This window comes from Pseudopodoces humilis, chromosome 6, assembly GCF_049639895.1.
Source record: "Pseudopodoces humilis isolate 2021_Gansu_Grassland_sample_001 chromosome 6, ASM4963989v1, whole genome shotgun sequence".
Taxonomy (NCBI): domain Eukaryota; kingdom Metazoa; phylum Chordata; class Aves; order Passeriformes; family Paridae; genus Pseudopodoces; species Pseudopodoces humilis.
The window spans coordinates 2,946,452-2,967,106 of record NC_142205.1 but is presented as its reverse complement, the minus strand read 5'-3'; the positions used below and the strand labels follow the sequence as shown (position 1 = coordinate 2,967,106).

Sequence of the window (20,655 nt, the reverse complement as noted above, 5' to 3'; positions counted from 1 at the left end):
ACTGATGCCAGGTGTGTCCCCACTGATGCCAGGTGTGTCCCCACTGATGCCAGGTGTCCCCAGTGATGTCAGGTGTCCCCAGTGATGTCAGGTGTGTCCCCAGTGATGCCAGGTGTCCCCAGTGATGCCAGGTGTCCCCACTGATGCCAGGTGTGTCCCTGCTGTCCGCAGGTGCCTCATCAAGTGGCTGGAGGTTCGGAAGGTGTGTCCCCTGTGTAACATGCCGGTGCTGCAGCTGGCGCAGCTGCACGGGAAGCCGGACCCGGGCCCGCCGCAGGGGCCGCTGCCCGGCTCCCAGAACATCGTATAGTCCCTCCCGGGCCGGGCCCGGCCCGCGCCCGCCCGCGGCGCTCGGACACAACCAAAGCACTTGGGCCGCAGCTCAGCAGCCCCGGATCCTGCCGGGATGAAGCCTGGGCTCGGATCCTCCGCCAGGGCCAGGAGGGGAGCCGGCGTCCTCGGCACGACATCCTTCTTCCAGCACCTCCCGTCTGCAGCCCCGCGGCCGCCGGGAACAGCGCGGCGGCCCCGGCACCTCCTGCTCCCTCCTCTTCGCCTTCGGTTCCTTTGCCTTTGCGGTTCCCACCAGGAAAAGGGGCCTCGCCCCTGGAGTCGTGCTGCGGTTGGGTGTCCCCTCGGCACCTGCTGTCCCCCCGTGGTGGCTGTGCGGCCTCTCCCGGCTTTGGATTTCCCCGCAGCCTCTCGGGGGTGGCTGTCCCTCCTCCTCGGCTACCTCAGGGGCCTGGAGTCCCTGGGAGGGGCCCCATCCTGGCCTCAGCAGCAGCGAGAGCCGTGGCCTGGGGGGGACAGGCAGAATTCCCGGCCTTTGGGGATCATCCCATCGCTTCCAGCCTGGCCCCGGGGGGCTCCGGGCAGCGTTTTCCCTTGCCAAAACACCCCCGTCAGCAGCCGGGGGAGCTGGGCTGCCCCTCGCCTCCCCCAGCACGAGTTTGGGGTGTCCCCCGCCATCCTCCCCAGTCGCATTCCCGGGATTTGGGGGAGGGGGTGTCAGTATTACACGGCAGCGGCTTTCCCGGGGGCAGGGCTGGGGGGGCTCCTGGTGCTGTTCCCCCCTCCCAAAAAACCCGGGACTGTTTATGGAGCGTGGAGCCTCATAGACGTGTTTGTACACTACAAATTCTGCAGCAGAATATTTTTTAAAACATTCGCTGGTTTTGGTTTTTGGTTTGGTTTTTTTTTTTCCTCTGTTTGTTTGGTTTTTTTGTAAGCTCTATTTTTGTATATTTAATTGCTATTTGAAAATTCTAATAATGCGTCTTTTTTGCTAATCACACTCTTCTTAAGGAAAAGCCAGGAAAGAAAAAAAAAAAAACAAACAACCAAGAGTTTGCATGTGATTTGACTTGAAATGTAAATAAAAGCAGGTTTTGGAAGTGGGGGTGTGTTTGCAGGGGGCTCTGTCCCCCCGTCCCTTGTTCCCTGTCACCCTGGGGATGTCCCCAGCAGGGGAGGGACCACAGGGCTGGAAGTGGGGCGGGTTGGGGTTCTGTTGTCGATGTCCCCTTGTCCCAGAGCAGAGCCGATGGCGACAGCATCGCATGAGGCCAGGCTGGCTGTGGAGCACCCCAAAACCCTCAGCTAGGAGGGATTTTGTAGGATCCAGGCACGGGTGAGCATCCCTGCTTAGGGAGAGGATATTCCTCCGACCAACCTTCCCAGCCCTAACCCCGGCCCAAAGCCCTAACGCCGACCTCCCGCAGGGTCGGGAGGGATTCAGCTCAGCGCTGTGGGATCCACTCACTCCTCGTCCTCAAGGCTTGGCCAGGCGGGTGAGGAAATGCCCTCGGATTGTGCCCGTGGGGGCGCTGAGCCGCGGTCACCCCAGCGGGTGGAGGAGCCTGGTGTGAAGGGGACACGGGACCCCCCCTGTCCCGTCCCGCTGTCCCCGATCCCAGCCCGGCGCGGGGCTGCTGCCCTCTAGTGCCGGATCCCTCCTGGCCATCACCGAAACCATGGAATCCTTGGGATGAGCAGGAGCTTTATAACCCATCCGCTTTCACCCCCTGCCATGAGCAGGGACACCTCCCACTATCCCAGGGTGCTCCAAGCCCCATCCAGCCTGGCCTTGGGCACTTGCAGGGATCCAGGGGCAGCCACAGCTTCTCTGGGCACCCTGTGCCAGGGCCTCCCCACCCTCACAGGGAACAATTCCTGCCCAATATCCCATCTAACCCTGCCCTCTGGCAGTGGAAGCCATTCCCTCAATGTTCTGTTCACCTCCAGCAGAAGGATCCACAGGGACTGAGCACCTGGCTGCCCTTACAGACATTTTTGGGATGACGAGCTCGCTGGGTGACTTCCCACTGATGGGCCAAAGTCTGGATCTCCCACCGAGCTGCACAAAAGTTATTTTTGATGCTTCCACCCCACAGCTCCTGCTCAGGATTGATGCTGTACCTTCCCCACCGATCCCATTCATACCAGTGGTCAGCAATGAAGTTTTTCATCAAAGCCAAAAACGCTGCTGTTTCCCCCAATTAATGCTCTTAAAAAAAAATTTCCCTCCCTCCTTTAAAATGTTTGGAAATACAACTGATTCCCAGAGCCTGCAACAGAGGGAGAAACAATTGAGGACTGCCAACAATTATTTTCAACAAGCTAAAAACCAAGTGGGGTCAACCCAAATTTCCCCAGCACATTCCTGCTCATTCCCACCAACGTCTGTCCCGCTGCGCTGGAGCTCCAAGAACAAGACAAAAAGCAAACAAAGGGTTTGAAGCGTATAAAAAATAACTGTGATATTTTATAAGAAAAAAACCAAGCAGTTTACAAAGAAAGTATAGACAATAAGCCAGGAAATTTGGTGCTGGGATTAGACCGTGCTGGATCTACTTGAAAATCCAGAGAAAAAGGAGTTACACACGCTCATGGATGGAGTGAGGAAGTGGAAAACTTGCAGGATGCTGTGCCCAGGAACAGCAGTGCCTCGGGGCAGGGACTCTGGTGGATCAGGCTGTGGGATTGCTGCTGGGAATTCCCAGCCCTGCAGGGATTTCCCAGATTTCCACAGCAGAACCATAGCAAGGTGGCTTCTGCTCCCAAGGCTGCTGTGCTTAATAAAAGCCAGGCTTTTTCCTGCTTTTCCAAAGGATTCTCACACCCTCTCCAGCCCAACCTACCACTGACTTATTACATCAAGGAGCCACACAGGTCCCAGGCACACAGACATTCCAAAAAAGCAACATTTCTGTGCCTTTGCCACGAGTTTTGGCCGTGAGTGTGGGTGAAAGGCCAGCCAGGTGTGTTAAATTTTAGGTGGTACAGCAGGAGCTGAGTCTAGAAAGCCTTCAGTCAGCACTCTGGAAATGGAGATGTTTTTAATGAAGAGTTTAGGAACCTTTGTGTGGTTTCACAAGGAATGAGGACTAAAGGAGAACCTGAATTCAGCTGATCCCAAACAGGGTGCCCAGAGAAGCTGTGGCTGGCCCTGGATCCCTGCAAGTGCCAAGGCCCGGCTGGACGGGGCTTGGAGGTGTCCCTGCTATGGCAGGGGTGGAATGAGAGGGGCTTTGAGGTCCCTTCCAACCCAAACCATTCCCTGAGCTGTACCATCCTGCTCCCAGCCCTCACCTCTCCAGTAACTCTTGTGGAACACAGAGCAGGACACAACTGGAACTTGATGCAGGAAAAACAAACATTTTCTTCCCCAGCCAGCACAGATCACCTTCCACATGAGCCCAGTGTTCTTTTCCCTGATTTTACTGTGATCCAATCCCTGGGCTGTGCCCAGAATCCCACCTCACAGGTTGTCACCAGCTGAAATCCAGAGACAAACAGAGACAAAGCTGGGTCACACCCTGTGACTCTGTAGATTCCTCCCTTGTCAGAGGGAGGTGCGACACAAGATCTCAGGATACAGCAACAGCCAGGGAAGGGCTCGGGGCTGTCCAGCACTTCCAGCCAGGCTCACAAGGGGATCAGAGAGATGGGAATTGGTTTCTCTGGGAAGAAAGCAGGACTGGAAGGGTGCGTTAGGGTCAGGGTCATTCTGATATCCTGGGATAAACCCTGACACCATGACCTGATGTGAAGGATCTGAAGAGCTTTCCCTATGCTCCATGGAGCTGCTTGCTGGGAAGCCAGAGCACTTCCAGAGCTGTGTCTCCATCAGCTCACACCCCGAGGGAAGGTGCAGATACCTCGTTGCTTTTAGAGAGCGTTTATTGAGCGTGCAGGATCCACTCCAAACCCCATCCCGAGGGTGCAACTTCCACAGGGGCTCCACAGCAGTATCCTGCTCGCAGGCTGTGTGGCAGCATGCACAGGGAAAAGCGAGTACAGCATGCATGGCAAGGGGAGAACTCCCCCAAAATGACAGGAGTGTAGCCATTAATAAATGTAACATGGAATATTACAGAGATCCAAGTGTGACTGAAGGAAGTGTCTCTTTGGTGGAGTTTGCTAACAGAGAGAAAACCCCAGACAAACAATGAATATCCTTATTCCATCCTCAAATTTAGATCTCAAGGCTGGAGGCTGACTGACACCCCTGACAGCATCCCCAAGGGTGCTGAGGACTGTGCAGGAGTGCTGGAGGCTGAAATGGGACTCACCCTGAGGCACAGATCCGTGCTGTGCTGGACCTGCCGTCCCTAGGACGGAGATAAGGACATGTGGGACAGGGATAAAGCCTGGCTGCCAGCACAGCTGTGTCCCAGTGTGGATCCAGTGGGCCATATGGAGTTAGTTACACACACGAGGGCTGTGCTGATGCTCTTCCCCCTTCCCAGACCATTTTCCAGCACATGGAGAACCTCTGATTGCAAAGACAGAACTGACCTGGGCACTCGGCACTCCAAGGGATCCCAATGGAAAGAGCAGAGTGCCCCTGCTCTGCTTTGTCACCATCATTAAACACAGAGTAAAAAGTAAAAAGCAATTCCATGTGACTGAAATGCCCCACAGACCTTCCCATACACCCCCACATCCAGCCAGTGTATTCCAATCACATCCTTTGGAACAAACCTGCACTGTAATCCCAGATGGATTTCAGCTCTTAGAGACACCCATCCCCACGCTGTCCCCACAGGCCACCCCAGTGGAACAGGCTCAGTGGGGGCTGTCACACAAAACATGGGCTCAGTGACCCAGGGAGTGCCCTGAATCCATAGGTCCAACAGAGATCCTGCACGGGGTCAGGCTGAGTCCAGGAGTCCCAGGAGAGCGCCGACAGAGCCAAAGTAACCCTGAGGAGCAGATGGGAACAGGCAGTGAAAATCCACGGGCACACACCTGACACAGGAACAGCATCCTCAGAATCAAGGAATAGCTGGGCTTGGAAGGATCCATAAAGTTCATCCAGTGCCACCCCCTAGTTCCCACTATCCCAGGCTGCTCCAAACCCTGTCCAACCTGGCCTTGGACACTTGCAGGGATCCAGGGGCAGCCACAGCTTTTCTGGGAAATCCATTCCAGGGCCTCAATACCCTCAAAGGGAAAAAATTCCTTCCCAATATCCCACCTTCCCTGCTCTCTGGCAGTGGGAAGCCATTCTCTCTTGTCTGTCACTCCAGGCCCTTGGCCCAAGTCTCTCTCCAGCTCTACTGGAACTCCTTTAGGCACTGGAAAGTCTCCCTGGAGCCTTCCCTTCTCCAGGCTATTGCATACACAGTGTAATTTTAACAACATATGAAGGAGAGGGGAAAGATACAACTACAGGGAGGTACATTATAAAATAAAATACACAATACAATATAGCCGTGGCTAGAGCAGCAACACCCTGAGCACCTCCTGCACTGTGTGCACCCAACAGCTCCACATGGCTGTTTCCAGAGCACTCCAAGGACCTGCATTTTGGAAAAAGGAATTTTACCTCATGTTCCAAGAAAAGTGCTTTTAATTGTCCCTTTGACCAGTAGTCCAGGGCATAGGCCAGGAGCCTCATGGAGATGGTGTTGATCCGAAGGAAGTTGCCCACGAACACCACACGGTTGATGTTCTGCAAGCGTTAAGGGGGGAAAAAAAGGAGTAATCACGGATAAATTCTATTTTCTGCTTCCAATTATGAAAACCCCATGTGTGGAAGGGTCTGGAGCACCAGGAGAGGCTGAGGGAGCTGGGAAAGGAGCTCAGCCTGGAGAAAAGGAGGCTCAGGGGGCCCTTCTGGCTCTGCACAACTCCCTGACAGGAGGGGACAGCCAGGGGGGTCGGGCTCTGCTCCCAGGGAACAGGGACAGGAGGAGAGGGAACAGCTCAGGCTGGGCCAGGGGAGGTTTAGATTGGATATTTGGGAAAAATTCTTCTTGAAAGAGCTGTTCAGCCCTGGCACAGCTGCCCAGGCTGAGTTCCCATCCCAGGAGGGATTTAAAAGCCATGTGGATGTGGCACCTGGGGACATGGTCAGTGTTGGCCTTGGCAGTGCTGGGGAATGGTTGGACTGGATGATCTTAAAGGACTTCTCCAACCTAAATGGCTCTGAAACTCTATGAATTAAGTTCCTGCTGAAACTGCCTGGCAGAATGTGCAGAACACCACACACAATTCCATCACAAAGCAGAACCAGGCCATTTTAAGCCACCCTCTTCCTCAGATTCTCCCAGAAATTCCCAGGCCAAACTACAGCCTCTCTAACTCAGGAATTTGGATAGAATAGCTGATTTTCCCACAAAATCCTTAGACTACCTGGAAACACTGCTCATCAAGTGCCACCTCCCCGTGCTCCCTCCCAGTTCTGGCCTCTGATTCATCATGAAATAGCTGAGTGACTCTACTGTTAAACTGGGGGAAAAAAATCTAATTAGGAGCCCATAACCAATACAATTTTTAAAGAAAGAAAAAGATCAACCAAGTAGTGATTATTTTGGATTTAAACCAGACCTCCAGCCTTACTTTTCCATCCCAAAATAGCTCTGATCCAAGCTCCGAAGCTTTCTTGTTCTCCAACATGAAAATAATTCAGTTCCTCCACTTTCTGGGGAATCAGGATCAAATCTTACCTGCTCCTGCACTCGTATTCTTCTATGGATTTTCCTTCCCTCCCCCCATTGACTAACACTTCCCCTGAACTACTCAGGATTCTCTTTTCATTCAGCTGAGCTCCAGAGCAAGGAATTAGCAGATATATTATGAGCAAGACTGTTTAGGACATGTCTTGGCTCATTTTGGCTGCAACAAAGAGAGAGCCAGAGGAGTCAGGAAAATGCTGGATTCCGTGGAAGCAGGCTCAGGATGGAGTGCAGAGCATGTCTCTGCTCTTTCATAGCCCTGTACAATGCTGCTTGACATGAATGCAACAAGGCAGCACTGTAAAGAAGCTGAAAGCACAAAGATGCAGCAACAGCCATGGCAGTGGTGGGGCTTGGCCAAGAAATCCAGAGCAACTCGGAAAAACAACACAGGAGAAGATATCCAGCCTCTAACCCTCTCCCTCCTTTCCTCCTCTCCTACTGTTCCCAAAGAAAGGCACACTCCTCAAGCAGGCAGCAGCACACAGGTGGATGTTTTAGGCAGGGAGCAAGGGAAGAGATTCCCAAAATACCTCGTTAAGGGCACACATCCGCGCTATGGAGCCGATGTTGTTGGTGATGGTGATTAAAGTGGCCCTGGCCAGGTCCTCCTTGCTGACAGATTCCCTCTTCTCCTTGCTCATCATGTTTCCAAAGCTGTAAAAACAGTTTTGGGGTTAAAGGTCCCATCAGAATTCCAAGAGAAAATGGGAACTGCTAATTTAACCAAAGTGATTCATCTTGAAGGACTGATTTCTAACTTTAAAAAGCATTGTTATCCATAACAATAAGAATCTGGACTAGGATCTCTTAGGAATGGTTGATCTCCTAAGGCAACTAAATCCAGTTTTTCATCATTGCAGGATCTCCAGGGGAAACAAAACAAAAATGAGACCCAGGCAGGGCATTACCTGGATGCCACAGCCCAGCCTGGCAGCCCGAAGCGTTCATAGTCTCCTCCATAGATGTCCCTCACCAGTTTGTCCACCTTGGTGCTGTCCCCGTGGGATGCCATCTCCAGTGCCTCCTCAAACGTGGAGCAGCCCGTCAGAAGGCAGCAGAGGCCAAAGAAGGTTCCCCCTCCAAGGCTGCAAGTAAAGCAAAATGAAAATGAAGGCTCAGATTGTTCAGTTCTGTATCCCAGCTAGCTCAGGTCACCCCACTCCTGACTTCTTTTTTTAGGGAGAACCATCCTGGAAAGGCAGCATTTTCCTTAAAGTCTGTTCTTTCTCTCATAATGTCCAGCCTGTAAGGAATCCCTCACAGCCTTCTGCACAGGCCATGTTGTGAAATGAGACCTCATTTTTTTATGTTTCACTGTCCACTTTCTTCCCAGCATCCAGAGATGTTAATTATAAAATAAGTGTTAGTCCTGAGGGATAACTGGAGTGTCAGGGCAGAGAAATCCAGAAGTTGGGGGAAAAACCCTGTCTTCTTCACTTCACAGCACATACATGCCACTAATAATGTCTAGTAAGAATAAGAACTGTACTGAATTTAAAATTATTATTATTATCATTATTATTACTACTATTACCTTTCAGGGAATCCAGGGAAGCTTAATGCCACAGAACTCTATGCCTTTGCCAGGACACAAAAGCCACATCTTCAAGATGGGAAGCAACTGGGGAATTACTGCTATGCCATTATCCCTTCCACCAAAATCTGGCAACTTTTGGAAGTCAGGATGGAAATCTCGACTTCTTGGATCAAAGCTAAGAGTTGTTAACAATCCCAAACTATGTGATCTCATAAAATAAATAGATAAAGCCCTTGAATTCCTGCAGCAGAGCAACTGAAAAACCAGCTTTGGTGGAGACAGGCTGCAGTAAAGACACCAAACCATGAAATCCAGATCCTCTTTTCCAGGTGGGATCTCTGTTGGCAGGGAGTAACTGCAGTAAGAGCAGGAGCTTGGTCGTTCCCCTTACCACCTTTATTGCAGCTTATCCCTGAAAATGCCATTTACAAAGCAGGAATGTGCTCCAGACCCTAAAATCAAACTTCCTTTATGCACCAGCACTCACCTGGTGCCTGTTACCCGTTTATAGTTGTCTTTGGAATAGACAGCCAAAATGCTGACCCCTGAGCCGATGTTCACCAGGAGGAGAGGATAGGGATTCTCCAGGTTGAACGGGAGCTTCTGGCACCTCTCAGCATCCGTCGGGTTCTCAAAATAGTAACACTCGGAGTGTCCATTGAAGCCCACGGAATCGATGTACAGCACTCCTTTAACAAGGCAATCCAGCTCATCAAGCTTACAAAGCTCAAGGTCACCCATCTGGTGAGAAGGAAAAAAGAGGAATGTTGAAGAAGTAGCCAGGGATTTGAAGCATTTATGCTCAGGGCTGGAAAAATGCATTCAGCGCCAGCTCAATCCAGCTATGTCCATGCTCCCTGCAGAGGCTGAGGGAGAACAAGAGAGCACAGGGACTCCTGAGTACCACAGCCCTCAGGTGTGGAACAGGGGAGAACAACCTGGACCCACAGATGGACACAGAGAGAATTCCAGCAACTCCACAGGCCTGATTTAGGCCCTGATGCTGAGGCACTGGTGTGAAAAGCCAGGAGGAGGCACTTACAGCGTTCGACCAAAATATTCCACAAAACCCATCCAAAGGAACATCAAGAAACAGCAAGGAAGTTATAAAATCATTTTCTCCTCATGTCACTGCCTTGACCACACAAAATTGGGAAAAAGTGAACACAAATGGATGTGTTTCCCATCTTAGTTTTAGAATCCTCATCCCTGGAGGGATTAAAAAGCCATGTGGATGTGGCACATGGGGACATGGGTCAGCGGTGGCCTTGGCAGTGCTGGGGGAACGGCTGGATTTGCTTCTCTTAGAGCGCTTTTCACCCTTCATGATTCTCTAAAAGCCCCTTTATTTGCATTTTTCCAAGCCCTGACTGAACAAATATTTATCACACTTTTTTCATCATGAACAAGGACCCCACTAGAATGAATCCCATGATGATGTCCAACCCCAGCTATGAACTTCCTGACAGTTACATTTACCACCAGACCTGCCTGAACCTCAGCCAGCTCATTCACACAGGCGTTAGAAATGAAACCAGGTGAGCAAAGGAAGAAAATAAAGCAGGAGAAAGACAGCAATGAGTAAAAAATAAACAAAAAACAAAAATGAGACTGAGATTAGCACAAGAAGGGATTAAAAATAGAGAGGAAGATTTGTAAGAAAGACCATTAGTGAACAATTTTAGAGTTACGTTGAAGGCAGGAATTGTTTTAATTTGGAGATGCCAACTTGACTCCACATGCCAAGTTTAACTGGAGTGAGGGACAGCATCAAAACGAAGATTTAGAGAAGTTTTAGAGTGTGCAGAGAAAGTTTTGCAGTTTTAAGCTTTCAAAGAAACGTCACTACCAGATCCTAATGGTATAGAAGCCAAAAATGCCTACTGTGCGAAAGTCCTGCTCAAATTTGTACGCTCCACCTCCCGTGGCACATAAGGTAGTATGGAGGCTTGAGAAGTGCTTTTCGCTTCCCATTTGGATAAAAGCAGGCATGTCATGAGTAGGAAAGCGTATAAAGTGCAGATTGCCTTTATGTCCACACAGGGTAAGGTCCTTGAGCTCAAGGTGCACATCCCGAATGCCTGTGGAGCCATAGGCTACGTTTGATGTCAGGTATTTGCGGATGCTTTTGAGGTTTTCCACTTCTTCCTCTTCCTCTTCGGCCGTGATGTCTTTGGGTTCAAAATAAACCAGTTTGACCAAGGTCCCTCCGATGTCCAAGCCAAACCAGGGAAAGACTGGAGAGAGAAGACAAAGAGAAAATGAGACAGAGTATGGCACAGCCATAGCACGAGCACCTTTCTCGTGGAAGGTGCCCCCACCCATGGGAGGAGGCTGGAACTTGATGGTCTTTAAGGTCCCTTCCCACCCACACCATCCTGTGATTCTGTGAAAACAGTTTTCATTAAATTAATTAATGCAGTTCTTTAGGGACCCATGTGATCTCTCCATTTTCAGGAATGCTATCTTCAGCAAGACACTCCTCCAACATGAGCACAGCTCCTGTTCAGAGATCACTCATGCTCAGGAGCTCTGAATATTTGCTGTACAACACTCCAACACCGACATCCCTCCCCACAGGTCTGACAGCTTCCATAGCCCTGCCAGATCCTGTTGCAGGTTTAATCCCCAGCTATTCCTTTTCCCAAGTTCTGAACCAGAGCCAGAGCCACAGATAACACCAGTGCTTTTACATCAAAGGGATGTGCAAACGTTCCCTAATTACAACACAGAGCTGAGGTAGACAAGTAATCTAAGATGCCGCAGGGAGACAAAAACAAATGTCTAATTGGATTATTTTATTAGTCAAATTCCCCCATGGTACAAAATATGCATCAGTGTCAGGCCCAGCAACATTTACAGCTGTGTTAGATAATGAGCTTCTTGGAAAAGATCAAGAGAAACCCCTGATCTGATGGAATCTGCGATTAGAGCAGGGAACTGGAACAGATTAATATCACTATTAATAAGCTAAAGGAGAGGCTGGAGCTAACGAAATGCACAGGCTCCAGAGCAAAGGGAAAAATGTAGCCACATGTTAGGGCTTAAGGGAGCAGGATTCAACCCTTATGATAGCTTCCAGAAGGAAAAAAGGAACTTTTAGAAAATAAACCTGAATAATGGAATCATAAATGTAGGGAAAGACCTCCACAATCCCACCTATCACCCAGCACTGCCAAGGCCACCTCTGACTCATGTCCCCAAGTGCCACATCCACATGGCTTTTAAATCCCTCCTGGGATGGGGATTCCAGCCCTGCCCTGGGAATCTGGGCAGCTGTGCCAGTTCTTCCCTCTTCTGGGAAAGAAACCTTCCCTAATATCCAATCTAAACCTCCCCTGGCCCAGCCTGAGGCCATTCCCTCTTCTCCTGTCCCTGTTCCCTGGGAGCAGAGCCCGACCCCCCCGGCTGTCCCCTCCTGGCAGGGAGTTGTGAAGAGCCAGAAGGGCCCCCTGAACCTCCTTTTCTCCAGGCTGAGCCCCTTTCCCAGCTCCCTCAGCAGCTCCTGGGGCTCCAGACCCTTCCCCAGCTCTGTTCCCTTCTCTGGACACACTCCAGCATAGATGTTACCAATGTTCCTCCGGAAAACAGGATCTTGGGTTTTAGTAAAATGCCTTATCTGCGAACAGATAAGGGTGGAACATGGAGAAGCCTTCATTCCTCTCCCTTTGGATCAAGAATCCCTTATGCCAGGCTCTTCAGGGGACAACCTTTGCACAGGCAGCAGCCTGACAAGTTGGAGGACACATTCTCTCCTAGGCAGATTTATCTGGTAACTGTACAGGCCCTTCCAGAGCTTTCCAGCTCCCAGGAGCTGCTGGCACTGGCAGCTCCCCACAGTATTTTTAATCCAGCAAGTTATTTTTATGTATTTCCATAGAGGCCACCCCCAACCATCACCAAAGGAAATCTTGAAAGAAGATGCAAGCTCTATTTTCAGAGACACATCCAAACCCCAATCACTCTCCATTTCGGAGACATTTACTTCAAAGAAGAACAGACACAAAAATAGCTTTTCATGAATGAAAGGGAAAGGAATCTGAAGGGCATCCCAACAGAGGGAGGGAGCAGGAACAATCCAAGGACTTTTACACAGGCAGATAGTGTAAAGACAAAGGGGAAAGGTTTTAAACTAAAAGGAGACATTTACATATTAGGAAGAAATTCTCCCTTTGAGGGTGGGGATGCCCTGGCACAGGGTGCCCAGAAAATCTGGGGCTGCCCCTGGATCCCTGCAAGTGTCCAAGGCCAGGCTGAATTGGGCTTGGAGCACCCTGGGATAGTGGGAGGTATCCCTGTGTCCAAGGCAGGGGGACTGGAAACAGATGGTCTTTAAGGTCCCCTCCCACCCAAAGCATTCCATGATTCTATGATTTCTGGAACGCATTTGTTCCTGTCAGAACACATCACTTGATTTCAGCATTCTGAAGTCCACTGGGCTTTTTTTTTAAAGCACTCCCACCATTGCATTCAGACAACAATCTTCCCCCAAACTCCCTCTGCCAGGCTACACAGGAGTAAAAACGGGGAGAGAGCAGAGGCTGGGGACTCGGAGATGGGCTCACTGATGTGCAGCAGGAAAGGCAAACATCCAAAACCACAGTGCTCTGAAGCCACATGCCTGGAAATGCCACAGGGACTGCTTCATCACAGGCTAACAGGCTCCCACTTCCCAGCACTCAGCTGGTAGCACATGCACAGCTTCAGTAAAATAACATATTTGTTTTAAAGTCGGTAGTGAAGCTCACAAACTCCTACACTCAGCGACACAAACCTTCCAGATTTCAGGGCAAACACAACTGGGTCCATCAGTTTAGGCAGCTTTCCTGGTCACAAAAAAAAAAAAAAAGAGCAGTTCCTTGGAAATTTCATCCCAGACCCAGTACCATCAAGATCTTTGACTTTTGGACAGAACATTAAGCATGGAGTTAAACCGCACCAGTTATCCACTATCAGGAACAGGGAAACGGGAATGATGCCAGCAGGGCTGGGAGCAACTGCAGCCAGGCTGGGCTCAGGGGTCACTATCTCCACTCAACACTGGCCCTAAAAAGAAAATCCAAGCCCCTGAGGTGGGACACAACTTCTGACCAGAACTGGCTCACAGCTCCCTGCAGCACCGGCTGGAAAAGCTCTGCACGGAGCAGCTGGTGTTCTCCATCTGCCAGCAGCTCAGCTGTACCTTCCCTAAGCCACCAGGGATAAATTAAAAAAGACAGCCTATTAAGGTAATTAACTTACCCCAAATGATTGTTAATTATGGATCCCTCATTATATACATCCCAGCCACAGGTTAAGAATCCAAGGAAGAAGTGTGTGAGCTCAAAATTAAGTACTTCTTTCCCAAGGTGCAAAGGATTCCCTACGCAGTAACACCTGTTGGAGAACTCAATCCATTACACAGACAAAACTTCCTTATAAACCCTTTTTTGTAGGAAAGGGGAATGGCACACAAACAAGAGGAGGAAATTATTCCAAGGACATGAAGAACTGGGGATTTTTTCCTGACACTTACAGCGAGTCATCCAACAGGAACATGCTGGGCAGTGACAGCTCTTCCATGTCTGAGAACTAGAAAAATCCAAGGCAGGGAGGAGGAAGCTCTCCTGGATCAATGCCATCACCATCTGCCATCAAGATTTCTCCTGAAACATTGATTTATTTTTTTTTTCCCAGCAGATGAAACCCATCCAGAGATTTCTCCCTTTTAAGCCTCTGAAGCAATTTTTCCAAGAGAGCTGCTGCAGATCTCGAGGAACAGCAGGAGAACTGCTGGCATCCAGGAGCCCTCTGGGCATCCCTGAGGCTGATTTTACTCAGTCAGAAGGTTCTGCTGGAATAACCAGACACCAGTATCAAGGGCCAGGGCAGGAAATGCAAATGCTGCCCCTCATCACCTCCTCCCTGCTGCTGCTTGGAGCTCTCTGTGAGGGAAGAGCATCGCACGTCTCCTTTCCAAGCGCTCACCAGCCGCAGAACAACGGGAAGGATGGCAAATCCCAAGGCTGGCACAGGAAGCACATCACTGTACGGACCTCTGGGCTCTCCTCCTGCCCAGCACCTTCTGGGAAGTGTTTAGTTGTTCCTTGGGTGTTTGGGCATTTCCAAGAAAGGTAGGAAATCCTCTGCTCTCAGCTCCAAACCTCCCGCAATCAAAACTCTGTTGGTTTTTTTAGAGGATGAGAGCCATGAATCCCATTCTCATAGGCAGAGAAGCTGTGGCTGCTTCATCCCTGGAAGTGTCCAAGGTCAGGTTGGAGCAACTTGTACTAATGGAAGGTGTCCCTGCCCACAGCAGGGGATGGAATGAGATGGTCTTGAAGGTCCCTCCCAACCCAAACCATTGGCCCGGCGAACTTCTGCTTTCCTTGAGCAATTTCAAAAGCAGCTCTCTCTATATATATTTTCATATAAACAGTTCTTTGTCTTAAAAACAAACCTTCTACTCAGGGGCAGATCTATGGATATGCAGCAACAACAAAAGACTGGTCTGCCAACGAAGTTAAAGGCTCACAGCTCTGACTAAATAATCCCACAAAAGCTCCAGAACGCTTCATGTGCCCACAGCAAGAGCTGACACCCTCCCTTCAAATTCCTTTTGCAGCCAGACTGTAAGATCTTCAGGGCAATAAAAAGAAATTGCCTTTATCTGATATGTAAATTACTTCATAAAACTGGACACTGTGTAAATAAAAAAGACCTCTAACAGACTTATTCTGGAAGTTGCAGAACTGTCAAGATGAAAGAGGTGATATAATTAAAGATCTCCACGGTGAATTTTCATCACTAAACAAGCAGCTCGAGTTGTATTTCAGAGTGATCCTTAACTTCTGAGCCAATTATATCAGGAGCTAATAAGATTAGTCTGATGATTTAGTTCAGTGTGTGACAGCACCTCTAGGCTTACTCTGAAATATTCAATATTATATTTTAATAGTGTTACACCATGCTGGAAATTTTACAGCTGAGAAAAAAATACAATTCATTAGCATTTAATATAAAGTGACACTAAGTCTACATCTCCTCCCATCCCTAAAAAGAGGCTCTGATAGGAATTCATATTTCATACACCACTCCAAAGCAGAAAAAGATACTTAAACATCAAAGCTTAAATTTTGTACTACCAAAGAGGTGACAAAACAGCATTTTATTTTTCCCTTTTATTGGATACTTTGTAAATTGAAAATTTAAAGTCATATGTCCATTATGTCTTTGCATGATCCTGATAGAAGATACTAAAACTTTAAAAAAAACCAAATCAGTTGAAGAGAAAGAATATTTTCTCACAGAACAAGCAAGAGAAGGGCAAAGCACAATTTGCTCACCATGGAAATAACCTAAATTCATCTCTGTTGAATATCCCAAGATTGCAGGATGAGAATGGAAAAAGTGAAGGAAGGGGAAAAGGGGTAAAGCTGATGAACTGAAATGCTGATCTCTTTCTCTTATTAAAAAGATCCATTAAAAAAACATTCCCCTGCTCACTATGACCACCATCAGGTTTCTGCCTGGCACTTCACCCTGCCCACAGCCACAGTTCCCTTTTGAACCATAATGGGAATATCCTCACTGCTCACCTGGAGTCTTCCCAGTCCAATTTTTAGGTATGGATTTCAATAATGGCACTGATAATTCAGTACCAGAAGGGAATTTTTCTGTATTGTTTCTGGAACTGATAAAGTTTTTGTGTATGATGTGTCTGCCTGCACTAAACCCTGTCAGACTCTCTTTCCCAATGTAACACTCCAAAGCTTCAACAAATCTCCACTTCATGTTTTCAGGGACACTTCTCAGTCCCTTCTGAGAGCAACAGTGTCCTTGACTTCTCCCTCTTCTGCCAGGGGGCATGCAGAAAATCCCAGCGTCTGCAGGAAAGCCCCTCAAGTGCACCAAGAAACATTTCACAGAATCATTCAGGGTGGAAGAGACCTCCAGGATCAATTCCAACTGTTAACAGAGCACTGCCATCTTCACCCTTAATCCATGTCCCCAAGCCATCACCTCCACACGACTTTCCAACAGGGAATTTAAATTTCCAGGGAATTTAAAAACCCAAGGTGCATGAAGGCACACAGCAGACGTACTGGGTGCACTGTTTATTTCACACCTATCCCAAATCCAGTCTTCTTCCCTGCTCTCTGCAGTGACTGTACATTACGGGCTCAGAGGGCCAAGAATCACAAGTCTGCTGAAATCCTTTCATTCCTGGGGAAGCGGGGCTCATCTGCCAGGGCATCTGCCAGCACAGGCAGGCAAGACAAGCCTCAAGGTCACCCAGCTCGTTTGCCACATGCCAGCAGCAGACAAGTGGGAGCTAAAGTAGGACATTTTTGATCCCACGCCTATTAAGTGCTTTTCTTTCATTTCGGTTTGAGTCTTCCTTAAGGTGGGATGGAGTGTTTTAACTCCAAAACATGATGGATTGTGACATCAGGCATTGTCCCTGCTAAGGGATGCCCTTGCAGCATCACACTTCTCTTCCACTTAGCACAAGAATAATTCAGGAAAGTCAGACTAAATCGTAATCGCGAATCCCTCCACGCTGACCTTCCAGATTCGCTATAAACCCTTTCTTGGAAGCTTCCAGAACATCTGTTTTCCATAAAGTATCCCATGCCACTCTCAGCACCCAACTTTAAACCACATTTTCCAGAGAAGACACAGAAACTGCCCTGAGCAAGACAGGGGAGAATCATCACCTAACACAGAGCTCCGAGTCCTCCCTCATTTTCATACCAGAGATCTCCTTCATGTCCCTGCAGCCTTTTAACAGGTCTCTAATTAACAGCCTCACAGATCTCCATTCCTATTTTTCACACTAAGGGCAGAAGAGAACCTGCACCAGCACCCAAAAACAAGAGCAGGAACACTCTTAAAATTTCCCATAAATATGGTAACAACAGTGTCTCAGCACTGCCAGTCACAGCTGAGGTGCAGCAGAATTCTGATCCCTGTTTTCAGCCCAGAATCCTTGCTCGCATATTTTCAATAGCTGTGCAGATACCAAGGAATTACACCGAGGCTGTTTCGTTTTCAGGGTATGGCAATTTCCTTCCAGGAGGAAGGACTCCGGCAGAAGTCAAGAAATGATCTCTCAGTTATTCCTCAAATATGGCTGAAGTCAGGGACAGCCACAGCACCTGCACAGCAGCTCCTGCTGCTCCCAAAATGAAGGCTGCCATCCATTTTGCTGTTTCCAGTAGGACATTTACAAACGTGGTTCTAGGGATTTTTTTTTTTCTCTTAGAAAGCCTGGTTTGATCTCTGCCTAGCTCCTGCCAAACCTGTCAGGTTCTTCTCTCCCAATATTTAAACTAGTCCCTTTGCTCTCTATTTCTTTGCTTTCACAGTTACCAGTTCAGCCCCACAACCTCAAACACTGGTCCTTCCATCTGTCCTGCTGTGCCCTTTTCCTCACCCTGTCACCAAGTGCCTTCCCTTCCTTCCCAGCTAAGGTCCCCAATTTGGGAACCTCAGCATCTGCCACAGCCCAATCCCACGTCCTGCCCCACCAGGCAGGTGTCGCCTTACCCTAAACCTCCTAGAGCTCCTGGAGCTCAGCTTGTCCCATCCTTCAGCCCAACCAGCTGAGCCCATGTCACAGACCCACCGTGTCCCCACCGTGCTGTCCCCAAACTAGCCGTGCTGTGCCCGTGCCATCACCCCACAGTGCTGTTCCCAAGTTGGCCATGCTGGACAACCATCACCCCACCGTGTCCCCGCCGTGCTGTCCCCACACTGCCCATGCCGTGTCCATCTCACGGCCCCCCGCGCTGTCCCAGTGTCCCCGTCCCTCCCCGTGCTCCCCCATGTCGCCCCCCGGCCCCACCTCCCCAGACCACGCCCCTGCAGCCCCACCCACCGCAGCCCCGCCCTCGCGCTCATTACCATAAGCCCCGCCCCTCCCCATCCTCTGAGCCCCCCCGCTTCTCTCCCCCCTCCCGCTGCCGTTCCCGCTCCCCCGCACTCACGCGGGCGGTTCTTGCGGGCCGAGTCCCGCCCCTGCCGGCTCACGGACCCGCCGCGTTCACGGGGCTGCGGGCCCGCCGCGCTGTCCGCGCCCGCCGCACCGCCGCTGCTCCGCCGCCGCAGCTGGGAGGGCCCGGCGTCCACACCGCCGCCCCGCCGCCGCGGCTTCTTCTCGTCCTCCGCGCCATCGCCACAGCTGCGCGGCGGCTCCATCGGCAGCGCGGCCCGGCCCCATGGGCCGCCCGGCCCCGCTCCGGCCCCGCTCAGCCGCCACCGCCGCAGCCACCGCCCCCGGCGCGCCTGCGCCGCACGGCCCCGCGGGGCGGGACACCCTGTGAGGCGGCCGCCAATCCGCGCCCCCCGCGGCGCGGAGCGACAGCAGGATGCGCCAATGGGAGACCAGTATTGCGCGGTAGCGGAGAGCCGGGCCCGCCTCCTGCTCTCGGCCGCGTAGAGTGACAAGCTGCCCAATCGGAAGCGTGCGCCCGGGTGAGGCGGGCCGATATGCGGCAGCGCTGGCCTATGGGCTTCCTCTGGAGCGAGATTGACAAGACGACGGCCCAGTGACCGAGAGAGTTGTCCGGGTGGGGCGGGAGAGGGGCGCGGTGATTGACAGCTGGGTAACTATGGCAACGCGGGGGGCCGAAGGGAAGATCCGCAGTAGGCTCGGCTGGGCCGGACCGCGCGGAGGGCCTCATTTGAATATGATTTGCATATTCAGATACTGTGCATAGAGACGTGGGGCGGGTCTGCCACGCACCATGGCGAGCCTGAACGCACCTTACAGAGCATCTCGTTCCACCCCGTCCACTATCCCAGGCTGCTCCAAGCCCCGTCCAACCTGGCCTTGGACACTTCCCGAGATCCAGGGGCTTCTCCAGGTATTCTGTGCCAGGGCCTCACTATCCTCACGAGGAAGAACTTCCTCCTAAAATCTTAAAATCCTCAGCTCTCCTTTACATCCTAACATAATTCTAGTGTGGATACAACCCTGTTCTTGAAACCCTGACGCCACGTTTATCAACAAGCGCAGCAGGAAACGCCAAGTTGGCAGAAAAATTGAGGCAACCATAAAGAGGTTGAGGCAACAACCAACAGGATGAAAATTCAAAAGGAAAACACGGATTCACAGACTACAGGATGCCATGACAGCTCCCGTTGTAACATAATGGAGATTCCCTTGTGGAATATTGTTGTCTGACACACCCAGAGTACACCAAGCGTAGAACTGCAGCCCAGTGACCCAGGGTGTTCCTCACCTGCCCCGGGGTAATCCCAGCTCACCACAATCCTCAGACATTAATTCGATACCTGAAGGATCAGCAATCAACATTCCACAAAGGTGTGATAATTTCCATGAATATTTGCTGAATTCTGGTTGCTGGAGTGAAAAGGGACAAAGGGATCAGTCAAATTTAGTTGGTGTATTTTAATATCCTGTTGGGTGAGTGGGGGAAGTGGATAAATGGGGTTGGCAGTGACGGGAGATAAAGGATGAGCTCTGAACACAAATAATCCCCTTCAGATAAGCATTTCTTTCATTTGGGTAAAAAAGGAACTCACTGAGCTGCTCGATGTTCTTTGAGTATTTTCAACCCCTGCTGTGTTTGACACACCTGGGCTCTAACAGCTGGAGCTGGGAAAGCAGAAAGTGAGGGAAACTCGTGGGGGATCTCAGCTGTTGGGACAGAGCAGAGCATGGAGAGGGCACAGGAAAGGGCTGTTCCCTCCCAAAAGCTTCCTGCTTGTCCCCAGAAGGCACACAGAGGGGTGAGCAGTGGTTTAAGGGTGTTGGTGCCTCTGTTCTGCTGGTCAGGGCACAAGAAGAGAAACCTAGGGAGCAGCCACCTCCAGATCTGAGCCCAGAGGCTAAGGTGGCCCAGCATGGGGAAGGTGCCCCTTTTCTGGGCAGGATCCCAGGACAGAATTTAACCAGAAAACCTGGATAATGAATAAAGCTGCATCTGTGGTGGGTACCAAGCTCAGCACACATCTGTGCCCTGTGTCCACCTGGTTACATCCAGTCCCAAGGGTCCTTCCAGCCACAGCTCTTTGTGGCTCTGTTACAGCCTCCAAGTTTGGAAAATTTTGCAGATGCTTAGCGCATTTCTTCTCCCAGAACTTGTCCAGTTTCTCTTTGGTAACAACATCCAGACTTGTGCAGCTCAGCTGTTTGGTGCC

General features: G+C 50.4%; 2 protein-coding genes across 8 annotated transcripts in view; one reads left to right on the top strand and one right to left on the bottom strand.

The window, feature by feature from the left end:
- Positions 1–1,394, top strand: part of RNF24 (ring finger protein 24) — a 29,514-nt gene extending 28,120 nt beyond the window's left edge. For all 7 annotated transcript variants that reach the window (XM_014259955.2, XM_005517938.3, XM_088056513.1 and 4 more), the window contains one exon: positions 172–1,394. In XM_014259955.2, the coding sequence (XP_014115430.1) occupies positions 172–310 (139 nt within the window). In that variant the 3' untranslated portion in view covers positions 311–1,394. The remainder of the gene's footprint in view (positions 1–171) is intronic.
- A 1,339-nt stretch (positions 1,395–2,733) lies between these two features.
- Positions 2,734–18,702, bottom strand: PANK2 (pantothenate kinase 2). Its single transcript, XM_005517939.3, has 7 exons — positions 18,477–18,702; positions 10,390–10,742; positions 8,993–9,246; positions 7,877–8,053; positions 7,499–7,622; positions 5,834–5,959; positions 2,734–5,207 (listed from the first exon to the last, which is right to left on the bottom strand). The coding sequence occupies exons 1-7, from the start codon at positions 18,685–18,687 to the stop codon at positions 5,157–5,159; spliced, it is 1,296 nt and encodes a 431-aa protein (XP_005517996.3). The 5' UTR covers positions 18,688–18,702; the 3' UTR covers positions 2,734–5,156.
- Between the last annotated feature and the right edge of the window lie 1,953 nt (positions 18,703–20,655).

Coding starts and splice junctions, on each gene's coding strand:
- PANK2 (XM_005517939.3), bottom strand. CDS start 18,687: ATGGAGCCGCCGCGCAGCTGTGGCGATGGCGCGGAGGACGAGAAGAAG. Junction 9,247..10,389: donor TTGAGCAGGACTTTCGCACA/GTAGGCATTTTT, acceptor CCTTCTCACCAG/ATGGGTGACCTTGAGCTTTG. Junction 5,960..7,498: donor GGATGTGTGCCCTTAACGAG/GTATTTTGGGAA, acceptor TAACGCTTGCAG/AACATCAACCGTGTGGTGTT.